The 27,990-nt window shown below is 44.1% G+C and overlaps 1 protein-coding gene across 1 annotated transcript in view; it reads left to right on the top strand.

Annotated features, from left to right (window-relative positions):
• Nucleotides 1-27,990, top strand: part of LOC145357876 (discoidin, CUB and LCCL domain-containing protein 1-like) — a 125,849-nt gene that overhangs the window by 73,050 nt on the left and 24,809 nt on the right. Inside the window, exons 4-10 of the mRNA XM_080211433.1 lie at nucleotides 5,108-5,159; nucleotides 11,296-11,368; nucleotides 14,359-14,492; nucleotides 15,652-15,689; nucleotides 18,028-18,228; nucleotides 21,861-21,985; nucleotides 23,404-23,566. Of these exons, the coding sequence (XP_080067559.1) occupies nucleotides 5,108-5,159; nucleotides 11,296-11,368; nucleotides 14,359-14,492; nucleotides 15,652-15,689; nucleotides 18,028-18,228; nucleotides 21,861-21,985; nucleotides 23,404-23,566 (786 nt within the window). The remainder of the gene's footprint in view (nucleotides 1-5,107; nucleotides 5,160-11,295; nucleotides 11,369-14,358; nucleotides 14,493-15,651; nucleotides 15,690-18,027; nucleotides 18,229-21,860; nucleotides 21,986-23,403; nucleotides 23,567-27,990) is intronic.

The raw sequence follows: 27,990 nt of genomic DNA on the forward strand, positions 1-27,990 counted from the left end.
GCATGCGGTTTTAGTTTAGGCAGGCATCTTGATCGGAGCAGGCTTGGAGGACCGAAGGGTCTGTTCCTGTGCTGTACTGTTCTTTATTCTTTGTTCATTTATGGACCAGGTCTTGCTGGAGTGGGGCATCATATGGCAGACCCTCTTTTTTTTGCACCCTTCAGCGCTGTGCCATAACACAGTGAGAGTGCCAACTGGGAATGGCACAGCAAAGATAACCGGGCATCTGGCACCATGGTCCACATCGGATCACCAACACAAGCCAGCCAGTTGGCATCTCAGTGTACCTGTGCCCTGCTTTAACTTGCATCACTCTGTGACCATGACTCCACTTCCATGACGAGGTTAAACCCAATACAAGAAAACAGATGTACAACCAAAAAGTGGCCGTGGTTAATATTATCTACACGAGGATCGAGGAGTTGGAAGAGATGGAGCCATAAGCTTCAGCACCAGGATAAGACAACACACCACAACACGCTGGACCTCACACAGTTGACTTGTAAAAGCAAGCCCCACACAGCTAAATGCTTGGGTTTTGACAAAAACTGGAAGAATATAGGCTGGAATTCTCTGACCGTTCACACCAGCAGGATTCCCCAGTGCCACCAGCGTGGGTGACATCAGTGGGGATTCCCATTGTCAGCAGCGGGACCAGAGAATCCGGCTACTAGCAAACAGCTCGCCACCTCCCACTGGCAGGAAGACAAGGCTAGGAGGCTGGAGAATCTCACCCAGGGGGTGAAATGCTGCAGTGTCTAAATGAAGTGTGCCTGTTTAAATGACATTCACTTCTTCTGGCTCTGCTGTTGTCATATGGTGTGTATATACATTTGTCCCAGTCTGTCTAAGAGGATTTTATATCCTCCTCTAGGAACCATACCTGCCTCACAGCACTGCTGCCTCACAGCGCCAGGGACCCAATTTGATTCTTGCCTTGGGTCACTGTCCATGTGGAGTCTGCACATTCTCCCCATGTCTGCGTGGGTTTCCTCCGGGTGCTCTGGTTTCCTCCCACAGTCTGAAAGACGTGCTGGTTAGATGCATTGAGCCGAACACACGCTGGATTGTGGTGACTAGGGGGATTTCACAGTAACTTCGTTGCAATGTTAATGTAAGCCTTACTTGTGACTAATAAATAAACTTTAATTTTTAATCCTCCTACCTTGAGCGGTTGTTTAATACAGCTCAAAGATTCAGAAATAGGACAGTTGTTTTAGAGGCAGCAATGAAACTACTGCACTGTCGGAGTACCAGGAATACTTTTACTCTGCTGACAAGTGAGAGTGAAACAGGGACCAAAATTTCAAAGCAACAAAAAAAATTGTACACCGTTTTTCTTTCAGCTTTTATTTTTCTTTGAATCGTTTTATTATCTCTCACTACCTGCGAGGTTGGGTAAAGGTAAACTCTAGTCTCTTTCGACTTAAATTTCCTGGTTGACACTCGGAGGTGAAGAAAGATTGCTGGTTCGTGCCCCTGTCCCATTCCTTTGATCAACTTGAGTTATTCCAGCTACATAGTTCTGCTGTGGTGACTGTCCTACCCTGTGGCTCTGTCGACGTGATTTTTACCGCGTTGCAAACAGCCTGGTGTGTGGATTAATGCTTTCCTTCACTGAGTTTGCTGAGGATTGGGGAGGGGAGGGGGGGTGGGGGGAGGGAAGGAATGTGGGGCGGGGGGTGCAGAATGTGTTGGGGGGGGGAGTGTGGGAGGTACTGCGATGGTCGTGGCACCCAACTGACGGGGGGAAAAAAATTAAAATAGTTGGAAAATGTGTACAGGTCAGCATTTTCTCTATGCAAGAGTTATTAACATTCCTCCCTTATCTTGTTTCTGACAAAGCTTTTTATTAACTGTGCTCCCTTTGTCCCAATGTTATTGAAGTGAAATTCTTACTTTAAGTATTTCTTTCTCATTATAATTGGAGAAAGAAAGTTTTATGTTCATCACTCCTGTGACGCAGAAATTTGGACATTGTATTCTTCCACAAACAGCAATGTGATAATAGCCAAGTGATCTGTTTTTAAGATACATTGGGCAAAGCTCTCCAGCCATTCATGCCAGCGGGATTCTCTGGTCCCAGTGCGGTGAACAGAGATTTGGCTGATACCAAATTCACCATCCTCACACGCAGCGGCAGAGGACATGGACGACCAGAGAATTTCTGCCACCGTACAGGAACAGGGATTGGTACCCACTCTACCAATAGACACCTGTGTGTTGTTGCTGATGTCACTGTTATGCACCCATTATGCGCTCACTATCAACTTGCTCACTGTGCCAATCCCCCCCTGCTGGCCACTTCACCTACTTCGCCCACCTGCTCCCAACCCTGTAAACAGTGAGGGTACAGGGCAGAGAACAAGAGGGACAATATGAGGGGTTGAGAGCAGGACAGTCAGTGAGATTATGAACATGGCAGTGAGCAAATCCTCATCAAAGTCCCAGCATTTTTAACTGGTGCTTGGGTTCAAGATTCGTTGAAGACTGCAATCACTAACCATACTATCCCACAGAATCTTACAATGCAGAAGGAGGCCTTTTGGCTCATCAAGTCTGCACCAACCACAATCCCACCCAGCTCCTATCCCTGTAGCCCCACGTATATACCTGCTAGTCCCCCTGACATAAAGTGACAATTTATCATAGACAATCAACCTGACCTGCATATCTTTGGACTGTAAGAGGAAACTGGAGCACCCGGAGGAAACCCACGCAGACACAGGGAGAACGTGCAAACTCCACATAGACAGTGACCCAAGCCGGGAATTGAACCCGTGTCCCTGTGAGGCAACAGTGCTAACCACTGTGCCATCGTGCCGCCCCATGGTAAAATAAACACATTTTATCTGCACTTGGTTGAATATCTTTACGTTGCTCAAACAGTCCATCTCCAAATGCAGCGGGATGTTGGCAATATCTGGGCTTGGGCTGACAACTGACAAATAACATTCACACCCCACAAGAGCCAGGCAATGACCATCTCCAACAAGAAAAAATCTAACCTGTTGACATTCAAGGGCATTACCATTGCTGAATTCTCTATTGTCAATCTCCTGAGGTTACCATTGCCCAGTGACTGAAATGGACCAGCCACATAAATCCTGTGGCTACAAGAGCAGATCAGAGGCTTGGGATCCTGCAGTGAGTAACTCATCCCCTGACCTCCCAAAGCCTGTCTACCATCATAAGGCACAAGTCAGGAGTGTGATGGAATATTCTCCAGTTGCCTGGATGGGTGCAGCTCAACTACACACCAGAAACTCAGCACCATCCAGGACAAGCAGCTTGCCGATTGGTACCCCATTCACAAACATTCAATCACTTGACTACCAATGAACAGTGGCAGTCGTGTGTGCCATCTACAGGATGCACTGCAACAACTCACTAACGTTCCTGAGGCAGCATCTTCCAAACCCAAAACCAACGCCATCTAGAAGGATAAAGTCAACAAAAATAAGGGAACACCACGACCTGAAACTTCCTCTTCAAGTCACTCTCTATCCTGACTTGGAAAGATATCACTGTTTCTTCAGTGTCGCAAAATCCTGGAGTGATAGAATCCATCATAGAATCACTATAGTGCGGAAGGAGGCCATTCAGGCCATCAACACTCACCAACAATAATCCCACCCCAGGCCCTATCCCCACAATCTCACACATTTACCCCACAAATCCCTCTAACTTACACATCCTGGAAAACTAAGGGGCAATTTAGCATGGTCAATCAATTGCATCGTGAGTGTACCGACATCTCATGAGCTGCAATGGTTCAAGAGGGCAGCGAGAGGGTCATAGGTTAGCTTGGAGGGTGTAAGGGGGCATGAAGGTTAGGTGGAAGGGCATAGGTTGACATGGTAGGTATGAGGGGCCATGCCTGAGAATTTGGGGGGGGGGGTGGTGGGAGGCAGTTGGTGGGGGTTGGGGGGGCAGGGAGGAGTGTTGCATGGATTGGCATAGAGGTATGTGGTGGAGCGAAGAGGTATAAGGATTGAAATGGGCTGCCCACTTGGCATTTCATTAGCTTTGTCCTTGCCAGGTGCCATGACTGATGTGGTGTGAATGACAGGACTGCATTCTCCAAGTATAGTCACAGAGCTATAATGGCACAAAAACAGGCCATTCAGCCCCTCAAACCCATACTGGCTCTCTGTAAAGCAATCCAGCCAGTCCCATTCTCCTGTTCTATTTGCATAACCCTGCAAGTTTATTTCCCTCGAGAGTCCATCCAATTTCCTTTGAAATGATTAATCATCGCCACTTCCACCACCTTCATAGGCAGCAAGTTCCAGGTTCTTCCTCACATCCCATCCATCTCTAGCTGCAAGCTAACATCCCGCTGTCTCTGCGCACTCCTTATAACCGTGCCATTGACCAGAACTTTCCGGTCCTGCATGCCAGCAGGATCTTCCAGCTCCAGCAATAGTGCACCCTCGCTGTGGGATTCCCGGCAGTGAGGGAGGCATTCAACAGGAAACCCCATTGCCAACAGCGGGACCAGAAGACCTCACCGCCAACCAGTGCCGAGCCACCTCTGTCGCCATGAAACACACAGTGGGCTGCCCGAAAAATTCCACCCATAGGGTCTATTGCTCCATAACCCTTCTGCAAAACGAGTCACCTCACACTTCCCTCTGTTATATTCCAGTGTGGCACCTGAGTTGCAGTAGTGACACAGTGGTTAGCACTGCTGCCTCACAGCTCCTGGGACCCGGGTTCAATTCTTGGCTTGGATGACTGTTTATATGGAATTTCCACGTTCTCCCTGTGTCTGTGTGAGTTTCCTCTGGGTGCTCCTGTTTCCCCCCATATTCCAGAGATGTGCGGGTTAGGTTGATTGGCCATGCCTAATTGTCCATAGTGTCCTGGGATGTGTAGGTCAGAGGGATTAGTGGGATAAGTGTGTGGGGTTGTTGGTGCAGATTCGATGGGCTGAATGGCCTCCTGGTGCACTGTGGTTATTCTATGGTTTCTATGATTGAGAAGGCTGCAGTGAAGACTGCAATTTTTTTCAGGCAGTGGGGGTGACGTGGGAAGTGGAAAACCATTGTATCAGAGAATACATACCCCATTTACTAATGTATCAGTTCTGTGTTTTGTGCAGATTTGATTTCCTGTCTGGAGAAAGGGATTCATTATTCGCAGCAGCATTTTAGGTAAGTTGAAATCCACATGAACCTTGCCTTGTAAGCTGCACATATTAAACTCAGCCTTGGTTTGCAAAAGTCTTGCATTGTTTAGGAAACAGAATTCCAGGAATGTTGGTGCATTGATGTGGAAATGGACTTGGAGGCAGCGAGGCAATTGTCCCACAGATAAATGGCAGCTATCACGCAATGAACACGCCTCTGTTGGGGGAGTTTACAGGATGACTTCAAGTGACAGGAAATAGGGCAAGCCAAAAATCCTCTTTTGGGAATGTTTGCACTGCCAATATCATGTTTTCTTCCTCATGTTCCCTCTTGAGTCAACAAATAAATTGCAAGAGCTTTCTAAATGTCATATCTAATCTGTCATTAGCAAATTTTTCACTACAGGACTGTGAGGAAAAAGCAGGGGACAAGAAAAGCTCTTTTAAAGGGCAATCTCACACACAATGCGCCAAATGACTTCCTTTTTGTGTTTAATTCTATATGAATTAGAGTTTGATTTGGTTTGATTTATTATTGTCACATGTATTGGCATACACTGAAAAGCATTGTTTCTTTCATGCTATACAGACAAGGCATACCGTTCTTAGAGAAGGAAATGAGAAAGTGCAGAATGTAGCCAAAGTGTAGAGAAAAATCAACTTAATGCAAGATAGGTGCATTCAAAAGTCTGACAGCAGCAAGGAAGAAGCTGTTCTTGAGCCAGTTGGTACATGATCTCAGACTTTTGTATCTTTTTCCTGATGGAAGAAGATGGAAGAGAGAATGTCCAGGGTGCGTGGGGTCCTTAATTATGTTGCTGCTTTGCCAAGGCAACAGAGTCAATGGATGGGAGGCTGGTTTGCATGATGAATTGGGTTAGCTTCATGACCCCTTTGTAGTTTCTTGCAGTCTTGGGCAGGGCAGGAGCCATACCAAGCCATGATACAACCAGAAAGAATGTTTTCTATGGTGCATCTGTGAAAACTGGTGGAAGTCGTAGCTGACATGCCAAACTTCCTTAGTCTTCTGAGAAAGTAGAGGCATTGGTGGGGCTTTCTTAACTATAGTGTTGGCATGGGGGGACCAGGACAGGTTGTTGCTGATCTGGACACCTAAAAACATGAAGCTCTCGACCCTTTCTACTTCATCCCCATTGATGTAGACAGCAGCATGTTCTCCTCTACACTTCCTGAAGTCGATAACAATCTCCTTTTAACTAGAGCTCTTTTAACGAGTATTTTAACAAGAATTTAACAAGAATTTCAATTAGACTGGTAAACATTCACTATCACAGAATGTAGTTGAGGCCAAAACATTGTCAGATTTCAAGGAGAAATTAGATATAACTCTTGGGGCTAAAGAGATCAAGGGATATGGTGAGGGGGCGAGGCGGATCAGAATATTGAATTCGATGATCAGCTATGATCAAACTGAATGGCGGAACAGGCTCGAAAGGCTAAATGGCCTACTCATGCTTCGAGTTTCTATGTTTCTATGTAAACAGGATGAAAGATCACGCAACATCAGGTTATAGTCCAGCGGGTTTATGTGAATCATTAATTAATGTTGGACTATAACTGGTCGAGTGACCTTGCGTCTTGTCCACCCCAGTCCATAACCAGCATCTCCACATCTATGTACACAAGGAACTCAAATTTGAAAGATGTTCATTGTGTGCAGTGATCAACATTGCAATGTGGTTACTTAACCTGATGTAGGATATGTTTGGTTATATTTTCGACAGATTAATATTTGGCGCAGTGTGCACAAACTTTCTACTGTGTCTGTACCTTTTAGCTGTGTACATAGTGCAGAGGACAGATAAAGGATATCTGGCTGCCAGAAAAACTTGGAAGCTAACAGATGTCTAAAGCATTTATAAATAGCAACTCTGAGCTGTATAATCTCTCACTCTGAATACAGAGTGTGAAAATGTTTCTTCAACTACACTTCGTTACCAAAGCACAGTGTGTCCTCCTCAATTATGGGTTGCCTTCATGTTTTGTTTGTTTTTGCTGAGGCCTCTGACTCATTCCGTCAGTGCATGTGTGTGTCTGTTGTAGACTGACACTCATGAAGGCTGAATAAACTGGAGGAAGTGTGATGGGAGCCTGAGATAACTGAAACAGTCAAGTTCCTCGCAAACTTTCCAACAGCATAACGGTTGGAGACTGGTGGGGATATTCTGAGGATGTAGGATGCTTCCTGCACTGTGGATGGAGCTCAGAGTCACAAATGATGCCCACAGCCAGCATACCATCAGAAAGTATCAGATTAGTTGATCCGTGTAACCACCCACATTCTAGGTAGAAATGTGTGAGTGCATCACACGGTTGCAACATTTACATTTTTGCAAGTGAGCATACTCATTCATCATATAAAGGTGCATGAGATGAGCAATGGTTTCTGTCTACATAAATTGTTGTGCTATTGCTTTGTGTTGTACCTCACATGGGGCACAAATGTCATGCACTGTTCCCTCTGATTTCCTATTGCTGTGTATGACCCGTTTCTTGCATGGTGTGGTCCCTTTATGATTGCTCTGTGGCTGCACATGAATGCATCTTAAAGGGGCCACTTCTCATACACAGCCTCTTTGTCTCCTGTGCTGTTAGACCTGACTCCTATTTCCCACCTCGCCGGGAAAGTTCAGCCCACGTATGACTTCTGTTTATCTCATACGCCAATTCCAGACGTGCAGGTCTCCTTCTATCCTGTCACGGGGGCTTGACATCCATCCACTATGCCCCCTCATGACAGTTGCCAAGAGAGCCTGCCTCCACACATATGCTCGACACATATACAGACCAGAGAGAGGAAACACACGGGACCATTTCCTCTGAGACGAAGCTAGCAGCCTTTATCCTGATGGGAGAAGAGTAGATTCAGATTTTAACAAGTCAGTGACAGCGTCAATTCTTGGGTTTATTCACACCAGGGCGTGTGGCTAATGGAGAGAGATTTACTCATCTGAAGTCTTGTCATCTGAACACATCTTCAGTGGAGAGAGTTATACAGGCTGCACTGCTGACGAATGGAAATCCAGCTGTTCACTTCCCTAGAGAAGGGCAGCAAGCTTACCAAAAAATTTGAGGTATCAAACGAGTGTGAAACTTGAGTGTTTCAGACCCATTTTCTCTGCGAAATTCAAATCTTATCATACTTCATAAGAAAATGAGGCAACGTGTGATTCTCACCAACCGTGAGAGTGAACGGAGTCTATTCAGACAGGGGGCCAGCTGCTGACTGCTAGCGAGCGCTGTAGCGCGTGGATCTGATCTCTCAATGCACTACGTACTAGGTATGGGAGATTGTCACTTCTCTTCTCCCCTGGGCATCCCTTCCCCCACCCCCTTCAATTGCTCCCCCCCCCCCCCGATCACACCTCCCATATGATGCCCTCACTGCCACCCACCCCAACAATTACCCCACTATCCGATTGTCGCCCCTGTTCGCCCCTCTGGCAGCTCAGTGCTTTTGTTCACCCCTACGTTGATCACAGTCACAGCAATCCCTGATTGCAGAGTACACAGCTCTTTACGCACTGCCTCCCCTTAGGCCCAACGCCTTGGTAATGCCCAGTGCTCAGTGGGCAATGCCAGGGTGCCTGGTGGGTGATGCCAGGCTGGCAGTGCCAGGGTTCCAGGTTCCTATTTATATAGGTCTTTGGTGAGGCCACACCTAGAATATTGTGTGCAATTTTGGTCTCTTTCTCTGAGGAAGGATGTCCTTGCTCTCGAATGCAATGAATGTTTACCAGGCTGATCCAGGGATGGTGGGGCCAATGGATGAGGAGACATTAACTAGGTTAGGATTGTTTTCGCTGGAGTTCAGATGAATGACGGGGGTTCTCATAGAGACTTATAAAATTCTAACAGGACTAGACAGAGTAGATGCAGGGAGGATGTTACTGACGGTAGGGGAGTCCAGAAGCAGCGGTCACAGTCCGAGGATTCAGGGTAGACCATTTAGGACAGAGGTGAGGAGACATTTCTTCACCCAAAGAGTGGTGAGCCTGTGGGATGCATTACCACAGGAAGTAGTTCATGCTAAAACATTGAATGTGTTTAAGAGATGGTTACATGTGCTATATGGATGAATGGGGTCAAAGGTAATGCGGAAAAAGCAGGATTAGGCTATTGAGTTGGATGATCAACCATGATCGTAATGAATGACAGAGCAGGCTCGAAGGGCCAAATGGCCTCTTCCTGCTCCTATCTTCTATGTTTCTATGTTAAATGCCATAAATTTACATTCAAATCTGTTATAAAATATGCTAATCAGGCTCATGCCCTTCCGGGGTTGGGGGACTGGTGCAGGATCAGAGGAAGATCATAAACTGAAATGTCGCCAGCCATAATCCTGTTTTGTGCCTCTTGTGGGATTTAGCGTCCATTGCAAGATTTGAGCCCGTGACTAGCGTGCCTGCTTCTCCCGTTGTTTCTCCGATAGAAATATGCTTTCTTCCCTTTAACCTTGATTGGAACTCCCGCCAAAAGGAAATTTTCTGGGAGAGTTATTCCTTCATGCTCTGAATCAGAATTCTTCATGTTATTAAATCCTACTCTTACACAAGTGTTGCAGATTCTCCAGCCAGTTGGCTGTCTACAATACATGTTGTATTGGCTACACCCAGGGCTGGCAGTGACACACTGTCAGTACGGCTATAACTGCACAGATTTTACTGTCAACGGTGAACAAAGGTTGATCACTGTTCATCACATGTACAGACTTTCTCTGGGCTTTTGAGAAAAGAAGGGATAGACCCGGGTTCGATTCCCAGCTTGGGTCACTGTCTGTGTGGAATCTGCACATTCTCCCCGTGTCTCCATGTGTTTCTTCCAGGTGCTCTGGCTTCCTCCCACAGTCCAAAAATTGTACTGGTTAGGTGTATTGGCCATGTTAAATTTTCCCACAGTGTACCCGAACAGGTGCTGGAGTGTGGCAACTGGGGGATTTTCATAGTAATTTAATTGCAGTGTTAATGCCTGCTTGTGTTGCTAATAAATAAATTGAAAGAAGTGCAGGTTGGGTGGATTGGTCATGCTAAATTGCACATTAGTGTCCAAAGAAGCGCAAGTTAAGTGGACTGACCATACAAAATTGCCCCTTAGTGTTCAAAGGTAAGAAGTCTTACAACACCAGGTTAAAATCCCAACAGGTTTATTTGGTAGGACTAGCTTTCAGAGCACTGCTCCGGCATCAGATGAGTCCTCCTGATGAAGGAACAGCGCTCCAAAAGCTCATGCTACCAAATAAACCTTTTGGACTTTAACCTAGTGTTGGGAGACTTCTCACTGTCCCCGCCCCAGTCCAACACCAACATCTCCACATCATGTTCAAAGATGTGTAAATTAGATGGATTAGCCATAGTAAATCTGCGGGGTTACAGTAATAGGATAGAGAAGTGGACCAAGGTAGAGTGCTCTTTCAGAGTCTCGATGCAGACTCGATGGGCTGAATGGCCTCCTTCTGCACAGTCAGAATCCTATGACAAAATCTAGGCCATTATGAAGGAAGTCAACTCAGTGCCTCAAATGGTGTCAGAGACTCAACTGAAATTAGCTAAGGGTGGCAACAGTAAACATGTAGCTCTTTCTTATTGGCCCTCCAGTCAATTTAAAAAGATCCAGTGATGTACTGATAAAGGAAAGTGGCATTTATCCATAGAATCCCCACAGTGCAGAAGGAGATTATTCGGTCTATTGAGTTTGCACCAAACAGAATCCAACCCAGGCCCTACTCCCATAACCCCACACATTTACCCTGCTAATCCCACTGATACCAAGGGTCAATTTAGCATTGCATATCAAACATAACCCATACATTTTTGAACCATGGGAGCACCCAGAGGAAACCCACGCAGACACAGGGGGAATGTGCAAACTCCATGCAGTTAGTGACCCAAGCCAGGAATTGAACCCAAGGGCCCCTAGCACTGTGAAGCAGCAGTGCTAACCACTGTGCCACCATGCCGTCCCTTAGAGGTCCTGCATTTGGCTTGCACAGTGCCCTGCCTATGCCATGCCTGAACAGCAATGTAAAAACCACTTTTAGAATACAGTTGACACAAGATACACTTAATGTAAGTACTGATTTACCGAAATGTTTGTTGTTTTCAGTGTTTTTGCGCTAACTGTTCCTTTTGCTTCCATTACAGTAAATATTGTCCAGCGGGTTGTAAAAATGTCACTGGTGATGTTTGGGGAAATCTTCAACAGGGTTATCGCGATGTGAGTACAAATCAACTCATTAAACAAAAAAAAAGTTGAATTTTTAAGATGCTTAATTAATAAAACCATTTGCATCTTTACTTGTTCTCTTGTCATTAAGTTATTTGTAATTCAGTGTGCTTTTGCTGAATTTGACAGAATTAAATGTCATTGCAATCTGTTTCTGGCACAAAGAATGTAAGAAACAGGGGTAAGAATAGGCTTTGTGGTCTCTCAAGTCTGCTCTGCCATTCAGTAAGATAATGGCTGAATAAAGGCGGCACGGGTGGCACAGTGGTTAGCGCTACTGCCTCATGGCGCCAGGGATCCAGGTTCAATTCCAGCTTCGGGTCACTGTCTGTGTGGAGTTTGCACATTCTCCCTGTGTCTGTGTGGGTTTCCTCCGGGTGCTCCGGTTTCCTCCCACATGCCAAAGGTGTGCAGGTTAGGTGGATTGGCCGTGCTAAATTGCCCTTTAGCGTTAGGGGGACTAGCTAGGGTAAATGCATGGGGTCATGGGGATAGGGCCTGGGTGGGATTGTGGTCAGTGCAGACTCGAGGGGCTGAATGGCCTCCTTCTGCACTGTAGGGATTCTATGATTTTCTTGTTATGGGACAGCACCCACCCCATCCCAAGAGGTAACTCAATACTTCATCAAAATACATATGCCATTTAAAGACTGGATTTTTCAGTGATAAAATATTAATAACTTCACCTCTGTGAGTCAGTGCAGAGTTCAGTTTCTCCTTTAGTTTGCCTAGGTTGTACAAATCTATGTTGGTGCAGATAACGGACATTTCCAATATTGTACCTTCATTCTTTTTTCCTGTGTCTTCTTGGACAACTTTTATTGTAGTATAGGGAAAAGATATCCTGCAAGAATTCAGATTTCTTAGGGTGTTCAGCTCAATTGGTGTGTCTTTGTCATGTAATTCTGCGCAAGTTCAGAGTCAGTGCAGAAACATTGACAGAAATATTTCAGATTGGTGTTGGATCAAATCATTGGAGCCAGCTCAAAGCCCTGTGGGTTATTCTCAATGTTGCTCAATTTTATGCTCATGAACTTAAGATAAGTCCAGCTGGATGAGTTTAGTGTTTATCCGCACTCAAGGTAAGTTTAAAGTTTATTTATTAAAGTCACAAGTATATATATTAACATTGCAATGAGGTTACTGTGGTTAAAATCCTCAAACCTGCTCTGCCAGTCAATAAGATCATAGAATCCCTACAGTGCAGAAGGAGGCCATTCGGCCCATCGAGTCTGCAACAACAATAATTCCACCCAGGCTCTCTCCCCGCAACCTCACTTATTTATCCTGTGAATCCCTCTAACCTGCGTATTTCGGGACACTAAAGGGCAATTTAGCACGGCCAATCCACCTAACCCTTACATCTTTGGACTGTGGGAGGAAACCGGAGCATCCATAGGAAACCCCGCAGACAGATGAGAATGTGCAAATTCCACACAGACAGTAACCCAGGCCGGGAATCAAACCCATGTCCATGGAGCTGTGAGGCAGGAGGGCTAACCACAGTGCCCCATCATGGCTGATCCGTTTGTGGCTTTAACTCCACTTTCCTCATAACCCTTGATTCCCTCATGAATCAAAAATCTGTCTAACTCAACGTTGAATATATTCAGTGACCCAGTCGCTACAGCTCCCCGTGAGAGAGAATTCCTAAACCACCCTTTGAGAGAGGAAATTCCTCGTCATCTTCATCTTAAATGAGTGATCCCTTATTTGGAAAGTATGCCTTCTACTTTTATATTCTCCTGTGAGGGGAAACACTCTCTCAGCGTGTACTCTGTTAAAGCCCCTCACAATCTTATATGTTTCAGTAAGACCACCATAAAGTACTGACTTGGGATGTTTTATTATACTGAAGGTGCTATATAAATGTAAGTTGTTATGTGAAATACTGATCGGAATTCTCCAGCTGTTTGCTAGCGGTGGATTCTCTCTCCCGCCGGCAGCCCACCCCTGCTGCAAGTTTCCCAGCAGCGTGGCGTGGCTACAATGGGAAATTTCATTGACAGCAGCGGGACTGGAAAATCCTGCCGCCAGCGAATAATGTTGCTGCCGAGAAAGCCACTAATGGGAGGCTGGAGAATTCCAGCCACCGGGAACACCTCCAGCACCGTGAACGCTACGGCAGAAATATAAGGATGGCAGACAACTACAGTGTGGATGATGAAGATCACACTCTGTACCCCAGCCAGACCTAACATGTTCTGGCAATTTTCACTAACTTGGTTGAAGATGTTACAAGTCAAGTCAAATACTTCAAGGTGTTCGCCTGACCTGTAACATTTTATGTTGAATTTGGCTAGGATGAGCGTGAGAAGTTTCACTCCAGATGCGATTCAATTAACCCGTGAGGATCTTTTATCAAAACAAAGTTTAATGAAGAATATTGTTGATATGTATAGTAAGACAGTTAGCAAAAACTTTTAACAATTACAAACAAGAAACACAACAACCACAATAATGTATAATCTTAAGGAAATATCTTCAATGTGTTCCAACCAAAGCCAACATCCAACACACAAGACCCTCCAAGTAAATACAAAAGGATAATGTCCATGTGTTACAGAAATCCCACCTCCTGGGTTGAATGCTGAAAATCCCTTATGAAGAAACTCAGAAGAGGTTGTAGTCGAATCTGTTTCCCAAAACACAGCTTCTTTAAGGCAAGGTAGCAGTAAGCTCCTCCTTCAGCTAACTAACAAAAGTTTCAGAACCAAACAAAGAGAAGAACAGGGAAAGATAGAGAAAAACTGCTTATCAACTTGCTGCTAACCTGCTTCCCCGAGACAATACTGAAAGCCCAAAGGGGAAAAAAAAACCCTATCACCTGAATGCCACAAACAAAACTGGAAGTCTGATCACCTGACTGCCAGAGTTTAGCTCCAAGCCCAATGACATCACTGAATGATTTTTTAAAAAGAAAAACTTTCTTAAAGGTACACTTACATGTCAAAGATAATGAATTATGTACTATTCCATAGACATCTGTTCTGTGTAAAGCAGCTATCCACGCTGGTGCAATAGCAGATGATCTGGGCGGCTCGATCTCGGTGAATCTGAAGAAAGGTATCACTCTGTACGAATCAGCTTCTGCGAATGGAATTTTAACTAAAACGTAAGTTTAAAAAACTGAGGGTAAAGTTTCTGTGGTGTTTTTTCTGGACTGCTGCCAAAACATTGTTATCGGGGCACACAGAAGAAATTCCAACTACTGACGTCTTGATGGCAAGATTTGTCTTTTCTCAAAACCGAGATCCTTTGCATTAGTTTAATCGGAAGAGACACAGGGCAGGATCTTGCTTGTGAGATGGGGGCAGGCCTGGAATTCCCCATCTCTAGCCAACATGCCAGGATCCGGCACAGTCCCGACTCCTGGCCATTTCTGATAAGCCAGAGCAGTTACCCGCCCCAAGTCAGTGGATGGGTCGCCTGCAGAGCTAACTCAGGGAGCCTATCTATGTCCCTTTCCTGCAGTGACAGGCAGTGGCTATTTGGCAGGCAAACCCCATATGGTGGCCAAAACACAGTGAATGGAAATGGCTCCCATGGAAGAGTGGGGGGAGGGGAGACCAGTGCTCTGAATAGAATTATTACTCCCACCACCTCCACCACCCTTGTAGCCAGTGCAGGAAGTTGGCCACAGTTGTGATAATTCTAATTTGCCACGTGAAATGAAATATTTCAAGTGCTGAGTGGGTGCCTCAATCTTGGGGGCACCCCCTCTCCCTCTCTCATTTATCCTTTTAGCCTCCAGAAGCTGCCTACCCTCTGTAAGTGGATGGCAAGAGCATCCTGTAGCCATTATTTGGTCATTCCTTGGAAAATTTTATCAGGTGATTAATACCAACATGGTACTAGGTTGAGATGGGGATATGATCTGGACATTGGGATTCTGACCTCAAGAGGAAAACCCTGCCCGCAGTAACTGCACCCAGAGGATTTTGTGACTTCAGTGGTCACACTGTGGCATTTTCTTTATTAAATGCAAGTAACTTGACTCATTTTGTGGCACATGTTAATAGAAACAGAAACACATTGCATTGCCTGGATTGATATAAGCTCTAACTTGAACTATCTTGCTTGCAGTATGTAGCGTAACAGTTTTCATTTATTAAAGTAATAAAACAGCAGCAATGACCAGGCACCCTTGCGTAGCACATTTAAATTAAAAAAATGGCCTCTGATCCACTGTAATGGGTGGAATGCTGTATATTTTGCTTGAAGAATCTGATTTCACTATCGTTATTAAGTTTTGATGTCTCCATATCTTCCAGAGGTTCATTATCTGAGAAACGGATGGAGATCAGAAAAGGTAAAAGAACAAACCTCTAATTGTGTGTCAGATTTTTCGTAGGGATGGTTACATAAGCTCTAAAAGTGGAACTGGTAGACTGTCACACGCACTATTACAGTCAAGAGGAAGGACTGGTGAGCAGTTAGTACTATCCTGCCAGGGAAAGAGATTCTACAATGTGAAACCTGTGATATACGATCACAGGCTGGCAAATAGTTGAAGTTTGATGGTGATCCAGCCAATTTCCACACAAAACCACAATTGTTACAGAATACATTGAAGATAATTAAAGTCTAGGATAGTATCATAGAATCCAACAGTGCAGAAGGAGGCCATTCGGCCTATTGAGTCTGCACCGACCACAGTCCCATCCAGGCCCTATCCCCACAACCCTATGCATTTACCTCAGCTAGTCCTCTTGACACTAAAGGCTTATTTAACGTGGCCAATTCACCTAACCCGCACATCTTTGGACTGTGGAAGGAAACCGGAGCACTTGGAGGAAACCCTTGCAGACACGGGAAGAATATGCACACTCCACACAGACAGTGACCCGAGCCGAGAATCGAACCCGGGTCCCTGGCGCTGTGTGGCAGCAGCGCTAACCACTGTGCCACCGTGAAAAGCAAAGACAATAGCTGTGAATGCTGGTGGGATTCTCCGGTCCCGCTGCAGTGAGCGGAGATTTGACTGAGCACCAAATTCTCCGTCCTCACTCACAGCGATGGCCAAGTGTGAACAGCCAGAAAATTCAGGCCTATCTCATTTTATAATGCCCCTTTTAAAGTACAAAAACTCTCACTGTACTTCACAAAGGAAATGGCACTTGATGTATTTGTGTCAATGGTTTTAGTCTTCGAGATCAGGACATCCATGAGGCCCCCACACTCCATATTGGAGTTGCAGGAGCATCTGAGAAGAGGGTTGAAATTGCAGTTTCTTGCAGAGAGATGGTGACCACGTCCTCCAGGATGATCTGACAGGATTTGACAATGGAGGGGGAAGTGTGGTTAATACTTGACTTTAATAGGCCAGATCTGAAAACGGATGGCTAGACCTGCCGCGTAATTGATATGCACAATGCTGTAGCCCTTCGGATGTGGAGAGGAGAGCTGTACTGGGATCTCAATTTGGAAGGAAAAATGACTTGCATTTATTCTGGCCTTATCATGTATCTAAGGAATGTACCAACGCACGCAATTAACTATTTTGAACAGCAGCAACTACTGTTCTGTAGGCATGCATGACAACCATTTTACACAGCAGGATCCTGTCTTACTGTGTAATAGACTATAATTTCCTGTTACAGAATCCAGAGTACCCGCTGCCTAGAAGCACTGATATGATATCTAATGACTCCGAGCAATAAATGCAGGTTATATTTGTTTAGTAATTGTAGGAGATTGCTATGTTTAGATCAATTAGATTGAACACAAGCATTTTAAATCACATTAAAATTCACACTGTTTCCTTAATGAGTTTGCTTGAACGTCATATCTGTGGAGTCTTGGTGTTCAAGTTGTCATTACTGAGTGCTGTCTGTAAGGCTTACTGAAGGCAATGATAGGAGTGGGCAGATATATTTATATATTGTTAACTCTTTTAATGATCTTAAAACACAGTTGGCTATAAATAGAGTGAATAGTTTTTTTAATCAATTGGTAAAGAATACGCTACAAGCACCAGTCATAGCAGGAAATTCTTACCAAGGCACAGTGAGTGAGACGAATACCCAGGCTGATGAGATGAGATGTTTCGGTAAGATGAATATCAGACTGCTGGAAATTAAAATGTTTATCAAAAGCCAGATTTTAATTTATTAGTCAAGTTACAGCACTTAGACATTTATTTGAGCTCTGCTGTTGAGAGTAGTAAAGTTTATTTATTCGTCACAAGTAAGGCTTATATTAACACTGCAATGAAGTCACTGTGAAATTCCTCAAGTCGCCATAGTACGACGCCTGTTCAGGTCTATGTAATTAACCAGCACATCTTTCAGAACATGGGAGGAAACCGGAGCACCCGAAGGAAACCCATGCAGTTACGGGGAGAATGTGCAAACTCCACACAGACAGTGACCCGAGCCAGGAATCAGACCTGGATCCCTGGCGCTGTGTGGCAACAGTGCTAACCAGGCCAAATCTTGGTAGTGTGGTAACTAGGGGATTTTCACAGTAACTTCATTGCAGTGTTAATGTAAACCTACTTGTGACGCTAATAAATAAACTATGGCTCTGTGCAGTTTAAAATCCTCTCTCTGAAGAAAACTGAAAACAGCACAGGTGGGGAGAACTCAAACAGAAATAAACCTACCTGTTCAGGGTAATCTATCTGATGTTTCTTTAACTCTCCTTAGATTGTGATGATGTTCTTAAGAGCAGGCACTTTACTGCCTCATCATCTTGGACAGAGAAGAATGAATTTGGAGAGTTGATTATTTGGTCTCCTGACAGGGCGAATGTCAGCAGCGAAGGACATCCAAGGGCTTGGGCTGCAGACATACACAATGAGGGGCAATGGCTGCAAATAGACTTGGGAGAACGGAAGAACATCACAGGTCAGTAAAATAATATATATTCAAGTTTTTTTAACCAAATTATAATCTACGTTTCTGGGCTATGCAGTGCAAACCAGTGCAGACTAAAACTGTCCCTGTCATGTTAGACCAGAAGAAGGAACAGAAGTAGGCCATTCAGCCCATCGAGTCTACTCCACCATTTATAGAATCCTACGGTGCCGAAGGAGGCCATTCAGCCCATCGAGTCTGCACTGATTACAATCCCACCCAGCCCCTATCCCCGTAACCCCATCCATTAACCCTAGCTAGTCCCCCTGACACTAAGAGACCAGTTAGCATGGCCAATCTACCTAACCTGCACATCTTTGGACTTTGGGAGGAAGCCAGAGCACCCATGCAGACACAGGGAGAACACCACACAGTTGGAATCAAGCGGGAATCGAACCCAGGTCCCTGGCACTGTGAGGCAGCAGTGCTAACTACTGTGCCATCATGCTGCCAAAGATACCATGACTAATCTGACATAATCCTCAGCTCCCCTTTCCCGCTTTTTCCCCAAAATCTCTAGTTCCTTTAATGATTAAACACATGTCCATCTCAGCCTTGAACATACTTAACAATCCAGTCTCTACAGCCCTCTGCGATAAAGAATTCCGTAGATTCACTCCCCTTTGAGAGAAGAAATTCCTCCTCATCTCTGTTAATCGGCTCTGAGTTTATGTCCTCTCATTCTAGATTTTCCCTCAAAGGGAAACAACCAATTAGCAACCCCCTTAGAATCCTGTATGTCTCAATAAGATCACCTCTCATTCTTCTAAACGCCAATGAGTACAAGCCCAACCAACTCAACCTCTCCTCAAAAGACAATCCGTCCATACCCGGGATCAACCCAGTGAACTTTCTCTGGACAGCCTCCAATGTCGGTACATCTTTCCTTAATAAAGAGGATCAAAACTGTGTAGCTTTAACAAGGCATTCCTATTTTGTACGCCACAACCTTTGAAGTAAAGATCAACATTCCATCTGCCTTCTCTATTACCTGCTGAATTTGCACACTAGCTTTTTGTGATTTATGCACAAGGAAATCCAATCCCTCTGTGCTGCAGCTTTCTGCAGTCTTTCTCCATTTAAATAATATTCAGCTCCTTTATTTTTCCTACTAAGCTGTATAACTTCACATTGTCCTATATTACATTCCACCTGCCAAGGTTTGTTGACTTAACTAACCTGTCTATATCCTTTGTGCCATCCTCACCACTTGCCTTCCCTTCTATTTTTGTGTCATGCACAAATTTGACAATAGAACATGACTTCCCTCGTCCAAGTTATTAATATATATTGTAAATAATTGTGGCCCCAGCACTGATTCCTGTGGCACTCTCCTAGTTACAGGTTGCCGTCCTGAAAATGCTCCTCTCATCCTCAGTCTCTGTCTTTTATTATTTAGCCAACCTTCCATTCGTGCTAATATACTACCCCCAACACCATGGGCTGTTATTAAGTAACCTTTTGTGTGATACCTTACTGAGCATGTTTTGGAAATCCAAGTTTATCTGTTGGTTCCCCTTATGTATCCTGTTCATTACCACCTCAAAGAATTCTAATATATTTGCCAGGTTTGATTTCCGCTTCATAAAGTTATGCTGACACTGCTTAATTATATGATGTATTTCTACATGCTCTGCTATTACATCCTTTGTAATGGATTCTACCATTTTCCCGATAACAGACGTTAAGTTAACTAGTCTATTGTTAGCTGTTTTATGACTACCTCCCTTTTTGAACAAGAGTGTTACATTGACAGTTTTCCAATCCTCTGGAAATTTTCCAGAACATGAAGATTCTTGAAAGATTACTACCAGTGTGCACCCACTATCTCTGTAGCTACTTCCATTACTAACTTAGGATGTAACCCATCAGGTCCAAGGGACTTACCAGCCTTTAGCCCACTGGTTTTCCTGCTACCTTTTTTCAATGATAGTTATTGTATTTATTTCCTTCCCCCACATCATCTAACCGCCCCTTGCCCCTTGATTATTTAGACCATAAGACCATAAGACATAGGAGCAGAATTAGGCCACTCAGCCCATTGAGTCTGCTCCGCCATACAATCATGGCTGTAGGGGGCACAGCCTCAAGATAAAGGGGAGGCGGTTTAGAACGGAGTTGAGGAGGAACTTCTTCACTCAAAGGGTGGTGAATCTCTGGAATTCTCTGCCCGTTGAAGTGGTGGAGGCTGCCTCGCTAAATATTTTTAAGAAGCGGGTTGATGGGTTCTTGATAAGAGAAGGGATTAAGGGTTATGGGGAGAGGGCGGGAAAGTGGAACTGAGCCACGACAGATCAGCCATGATCTTATTGAATGGCGGGGCAGGCTCGAAGGGCTAGATGGCCTACTCCTGCTCCTATTTCTTATGTTCTTATGTTCTTATGTTTTCCTCATTCCATTTCTCCTGCTTTTTCCTCATACGACAAGCTCTTCATTCCAGGGATCATTCTTCTTTAGTAGTTTTGGAATGCTATCAGTGTTTTCTACCGTGATGACTGACGCAAAGTATTTATTTAACTCATCTGCCATTTCCCAGCTCCCCATCATTATTTCTCCAGTTTCTTCCGCTAAGGGGCTTATGGCCTCTCTCTTCCTTTTGATGTATTTAAAGAAACTCTTACTGACCATTTTTTATATTATTGCTGGTTTATTCTCATAGTTTTTCTTCTCCCTCTTTACTTTTTGTCATTTTTTTGTTGGTTTTTGAAACTTTCCCAATTCTCTGGCTTACCGCTAATCTTTACCACATAATGGCCGGAATTCTGCGGCCAATCCCACCCCACTACCACTGCAGCGAGGACAGAGATTTTAGTGCTTATCCAAATCTCCATTCAGAGAATCCCGCTGGCATGAACAGCAGAGAATTCCGGCCTATGAGCGAGATATTACGGCCTCGCACGACCTGAAACTGTAAAATTCCGCCTGAGGTCAGCGGACATTTCCATTGTCCGCCTCACTCCCACTTCAATTCGGTGCTGTGTTTCCTACATTAAAATGGTGACTGCATAAAATTCATTCCCTGGCTGTGATGGCCCTGGTTGTGAAAGGTGCTATATAAATGCAATAAAGGACAAAGCAATTTGATTGCTACCACTTCCACAAACATTCAATCCCTCCACCACCAATGCAGTGTTAGCAGTGTGTACCATCTACAAGATGCACTGCAGGAACTCTCCAAGGCTCCTTTGGCTGCACCTTTCAAACCCATGACCGCTGCCATCTTGAAGAGCAGCAGGTATGTGGGAACACCATCACCCGGAGGTTCCCCTCCAAGTCACTCACCATCCCGACTTGGAAATACATTGCCATTTCTTCACTGTCACTGGGTCAAAATCCTGGAGCTCCCTCCCTAACAGCACTGTGAGTGTACCTACAGACTGCAGCAGTTCAAGAAGGAACTCATCACCACCTTCTCAAGGGCTACTAGGGATGAGCAATAAATGTTGGCCTAGACAGCCACACCCATAAATTAATTTTTTAAAACTTTCTTTTTATAACTAAGATATCATGCAGAAATATAAACTGAGTCGCGACTACAAATTTCTCAAAAAGTGTAATTAAATACAATTTGCTAGCATATTATGTTTTAACTGTGTAACTGAGTGTGTATTCTGCATCACCAGGGATTGTAACCAAAGGCAGCACCAACAATGGCTATAACTTCTACGTAAAGACATACAAGATTTCCCACAGCAAAGACGGAAGAACCTGGAGAGTCTATAAGCGTAAGAACAGCAAGGCAGGCAAGGTAATTCCTATCTAATTTTAAATGTAATTCATACTTAACAATGGAACGTTGAGTTACATAATCTACAAACTGTATATTGGCGCACATATATATACTTTCATTGCCCCTGGGCTCATAACTCAGGTGCACTGGAAGACCCAACCCTTCCCAGCACCCACCCCTCCCCCCCTCCCACCCCACCCCTCCTGGCACCCCCCTGCATTACCTCACAAGTGCACAGACAAGGACTGCACAGGAATTGTCCAGGATATTTAAACAGAGGCTTGGGTGAATTACAGCCATTGTATATTTTATATTTCCTGTCTGTGAGGATACTTCAACGTGATTAGCAACTTGCACAGTTGCTGCCATCACTGCTGCTGTACACCAGGAAATCACATGGACTTGTCAGATTTAAACTGCCACTAAGAAAAGGGAAGTATACATGTGTGTGAATATATATGTATGTATGTATATATCTGTGTATATATATGTGTGTGTAATATATGTATAATTGTACCTATAAAAATATATATGTGTATATATATCTGTATGTGTGTATATAGGTATCTGTAGAATGTATGTATATATAAGTATGCATATGTATATTTATGTGTATATGTATCTATTATATGTGCTATATATATGTTATATATATTATATAATAGATACATATACACGGCACGGTAGCACAGCGGTTAGCACTGCCGCTTCACAGCTCCAGCATCCTGGGTTCGATTCCTGGCTTGGGTCACTGTCTGTGTGGAGTTTGCACATTAGAGGTGGAGAGACTCTTCCTGCTCAGAAAGGACAGTAGGACTAGGGGGCACAGCCTCAAGATAAAGGAGGGGAGGTTTAGAACGGAGTTGAGGAGGAACTTCTTCACTCAAAGGGTGGTGAATCTCTGGAATTCTCTGCCCGTTGAAGTGGTGGAGGCTGCCTCGCTAAATATTTTTAAGGCGCGGGTTGATGGGTTTTTGATAAGAGAGGGGATTAAGGGTTATGGGGAGAGGACAGGAATGTGGAACTGAGCCACGACAGATCAGCCATGATCTTGTTGAATGGCGGGGCAGGCTCGAAGGGCTAGATGGCCTACTCCTGCTCCTATTTCTTATGTTCTTATGTCTGCGTGGGTTTCCTCCAGGCGCTCCGGTTTCCTCCCACAGTCCAAAGATGTGCGGGTTAGGTTGATTGGCCGTGCTAAATTGTCCCTTAGTGTACTAGGATGCGTAGGTTAGAGGGATTAGTGGGTACAATATGTAGGGATATGGGGGTAGGGCCTGGGTGGGATTGTGGTTGGTGCAGACTCGATGGGCCGAAGGGCCTCTTTCTGCACTGTAGGGTTCTGTGATTCTATCGTTCTATATATAAAACCTTTGAAACAGTGGCTTCACCTATTTTCCTGTTTACTTTTTACCTTTCCTTTTCTTTCGAAAAAGATTTTTGAAGGGAACATAAATGACCAACAACTGGTTCGCAACAATTTTATCCCATCTTTTGTGGGACGGTACATTCGAATTACACCACTGACATGGTACCAAAGAATAGCTATGAAGGTGGAGCTGATTGGCTGCAAGGTCTTACAAAGGATCCGACAAGCAGGTAAAAACTTAATTCTTTTCTTTTGCTTTTGCTCCAGGGGAGGGGGCGGGGGAGATGGCAATGTTAATTATTCATGGAAGCTGAGTAAGGCAGTGTAAAAGCTTTATTACTCAACTAGCAGCCCAGAGGTTGTGAGTTCAAATCTCTCAATGCTGTAAAACATTCTTAATACTGGGGAGAAAAAAATGCATAATAATTGTAATAATATCATACAACCAACCCTGTTCATTTTAATGATTTGATTTATTATTGTCACATGTATTGGGATACAGTGAAAAATATTACCATTCATAGAGATGGAAAGGAGAGAGTGCAGAATGTAGTGTTACAGTCATAGCTAGGGTGTGGAGAAAGATCAGCTCAATGCAAGGTAGGTCCGTTCAAAGGTCTGATGGGCAGCGGGGAAGAAGCTGTTCTTGAGTCTTAATGTTCTTCAAGAAGGGGATCATCTTATGGCCATACAGCCTGACCAACACTTGAAATACAGAGATTCAGGTTTGCCTTCCCATCTGTTTTCTAGATCTTGTCCCCAGCATTCCCTCGAGTTTCATCTTTTCTGACTGTTCTGTGCTTCCAAAACTGAATTCACCCTATCCTTTTCCTTCAACACTGCACTGTACTGAACTCTATGAACGGTATGTTTTGTCTTTTTAGCACACAAGAAACAATACTTTTCACTGTATTCCAGTGCATGTGACAACAATAAATCAAATCAATTCAAAGGTAAATGGATATATTATGAAATAATATTTCCAATTGAATAAATGACTGAATGAAGTCACCCAAATTTCATTGTGAAACATAACACACGCTTTGAAAATAGCTGCTCAGAAATTTAGGTATTGCCTTTCTCCCTCTATCACTTTCTCAATTTTCTCTGCTCCTCTTCAGGCAATATGATTCCATATCACCATCCAGAATCTGATCCCAACCTTTCGGTCCAGACCTGCAATGTGGGTGTCTAATAGATTCTACCTCAAGCCTTGTCTTAGACCATAAGACCATAAGACATAGGAGCAGAATTAGGCCACTCAGCCCATCAAGTTTGCTGTGCCATTCAATCATGGCTGCTGTTTTTTTTCATCCCCATTCTCCTGCCTTTCCCCCATAACCCCTGATCCCCTTATTAATCAAGAACCTATCTACCTTTGCCTTAAAAACACTCAAATGACCTGGCCTCCATACCCTTCTGTGGCAAAGAGTTCCACAGATTCACCATCCTCTGGCTGAAGACATTTCACTGATAAATCATGTTATGGCCGTTATGTTATTTATTTACACAATGAGTGGCGGGGGGGGGGTCAATTTTCCTGCCTGCATGCCACTGGAATAGTAGCGGGCAGGGGAGGGGCAGATTATGCAAAGGTCTGTTGACCTCGGATGGGATTTTGCAGTTTTGGGGCGAGCCGGAAAATCCCACCCAACATGTTGTCCATCATAATTTCAACAGCATATCTTATACGTGATGTGGAGATATTGGATTGGGTGTGCACAGTAAGAAGTCTCGCAACACCAGGTTAAAGTCCAACAGGTCTATTTGATATCACGAGCTTTCGGAGCGCTGCTCCTTCCTCAGGTGAGTCATAGGCATAGCTAGGAAAGTAATAAAGCTGTTGGACTTTAACCTGGTGTTGCGAGACTTCTTACTGTATCTTATAAGTAACCATTTGCTCCATTTTTGGGAGGGAACGACTGAGAGGGAAATCACTGAGCCAGAGAAGGTCTTTAGGGCGGAAGAACATAATCCAGTAGCGGGAGCAAAAGCAAGACTAACCGGGAAGAAAGCCTTCGGATGAGGTGAGGTAATAAGTATGCAGTTGGAAAGGTGCAATGTACTGAATGTTTTGAAGACAGCATCATTAGTTCATAGAAAGAAGTAGACCATCATTTTTCAAGCCATTTTTCAAATGGGATAATGTAATATAAATTGTGTATGGCTTTAATTGCTGTACTCGAACCACAAATAAACAGTAAAGTGAAAATCAAAGAAGGATGTGGCTTTTAACATGACATCATTGCCTCAGAGATCACATAACACATCCACATCCTTCCTGTGCTGATTAATACATCACTACATTGGATCGCTCCATTTCTTATGATTTCCATAAAATTACACATGGAGCTGGTGGATTGAGTGGTATCGTGAGTCAGATGCAGGCCTTTGAATCATAGAATTTATACCATGCAGAAGGAGACCATTCGGCCCATCGAGTCTGCACTGACAACAATCCCACCCAGGCCCCATCCCCGTAACCCCATGTATTTACCATGCTAATCCCACTCATACTAAGGGGCAATTTTGCATGGCCAATCACCCTGACCCACATGTCTTTGGAGGTGAGATTCTGGTTTGTTTGTGGGGTTTGAATCTAGCCCAGATTAGAGTCATAAGTCAGAGAGTCATAAGTCATAGATTTTCACAGTGTGGAAACAGGCCCTTTGGCCCAACCAATCCATGCCGCCCCTTCCTTAAAACCCCTAAGCTTATCCCGATTGCCCGCATTTAGCCCATATCACTCCATACCCATCCTATTCATGTAACTCTCCAAATGCTTCCCAAAAGACAAGATTCCACCCACTTCCACTACTACCCCTGGCATTAGTGGTATGAAAATCTGATGCCTGTGGGATCCAATGTGAAATGAGTTCAGGTAGGCTTAATCCTAGTTGCTGAGAATTTTCACGCACCACATATCTGCTCATAATTCAACCACAATTGACAGTGGAAGGGGAGGTTTCAAACTAGTATGGCAGGGGGACGAAGACCAAAGGGTAGACTTAGAGGGGTCAGATTCAGATCAGGAGGTGGGAGAACGTGAATTAATGATGTAGTCAGCAACTCGGAAAGACAATGGAAATGAGGATTAAAAAGTGTCCAGCAAAGAGAATTGGTGGTGTTGAGCTGTTTCTGCTTCAATGCCATGAGTATTACAAAAAACAGTAAAAAGTCTGACAACACCAGGTTTTAGTCCAACCTATTTATTTGATAATATACTCACAAGCTTTCGGGGTTAGTCCCTTCGTCAGGTGAATGGAGAGTTCTGGCCTCAGACAGAGCATATAAAGCACAGACAGTTTAGAGATTACTGATTAGAATGCGAATCCTTACACCTAACCTGCTGTTCAAGACCTGAAGTGGCTGATAATGTGAGTGGAAGGAGCACTGATCACAGTTTAAAGAGATGTGTATTGTCTCCAGACAGTACAGTAAGTGAGGTTTTGCAAACCCAGGCAAGTCACGGGGGTTACAGATAGTGCGACATGAACCCAAGATCCCTGTTGAGACCGTCCTCATGTGTGCGGAACTTGGCTATCAGTCTCTGTTACAAAAAAGGCAGATGAATTAAGGGCACAGATAGACACATGGCAGAGACATGTTGCTTTAACAGAACCCTAGCTAAAGAAGGGGCAAAATTGGCAGCTCAATACCCTGGTATAGATCTTTCAAGCAGGATAGAGTGGACTACAACAAAGTAGGGGGGGTGAGGAGCATTATTGGCTAAAGAATCAATTGTAGTTGTGAGAAGGGATACTAAACAAGTTAACAAATGATGCTTTATGGGTTGAGCTTTAGAATACAAAAGGGGCACTCACACTACCTGGATTATATTTCAGACGCCCAAATAGTGAAAGGGAGACAGAAGAATACATGTATATGGACAAATTTCTGCCTGTAGGAATAAGAGGACATTAGTAGAAAACTTTATCCATCCCAATATCAACTGGGTTTCAAGCAATGCAAGGGGCATTGAGGGTGAAAAATTCATGTACTGTGTCCAGGATATTTTTTTGAACAATACATGACAAACAAGAGGAAATGCAATTCTGGGTTTCGTCTTGGGAAATGAAGATGGGCAAGTGGTGAAGTGACAGTAGGTGCCCATTTCAGGGATAGTGACTATGAATGGGTTAGATATAGTATTATAATGGAAGAGGGCAAAGATAAGTCAGGAGTAAAAGTTTTAAACTAGGGGAAAACAAGTTTTACAAAACTGAGAACAGATTTGGCTCAGATGGACTGAACAAGATTGCTAAAGGTTACATTAGTAGTAAACTGAATGGCCCCCTTCTGCACGGTAGGACTCTTTGATTCTACAATTGTAAGAAGTGAGATCCTTAGGGTACAAAGCAGACACACCCCCACTAAAAATAAGAATGGTACTGCCAAATCTAGACCAGAAAAATCTAAAAAAAACAGGGGAAGATTAAACAGAAAAAGAAAGCTTGTGATAGTCACAAAAACTGCACATAGCGTCAAGGAGTATAGAAAGAGCAAGGATCAAGAAAATAAAAAAAAGGAAATCAAAGAGAGAGCTTGAAAAAAAATTAGCAAGCAAGATTAAGGAATACTTATAGATGACCACCAGTATATAAAGAGCAAAAGGATAGCTATGGACAAAGTGGGACCTTTAAGAAACGAAGGA

The sequence above is a fragment of the Carcharhinus amblyrhynchos genome, chromosome 24, assembly GCF_965287045.1.
Source record: "Carcharhinus amblyrhynchos chromosome 24, sCarAmb.v2.hapA, whole genome shotgun sequence".
In the NCBI taxonomy this organism is placed as follows: domain Eukaryota; kingdom Metazoa; phylum Chordata; class Chondrichthyes; order Carcharhiniformes; family Carcharhinidae; genus Carcharhinus; species Carcharhinus amblyrhynchos.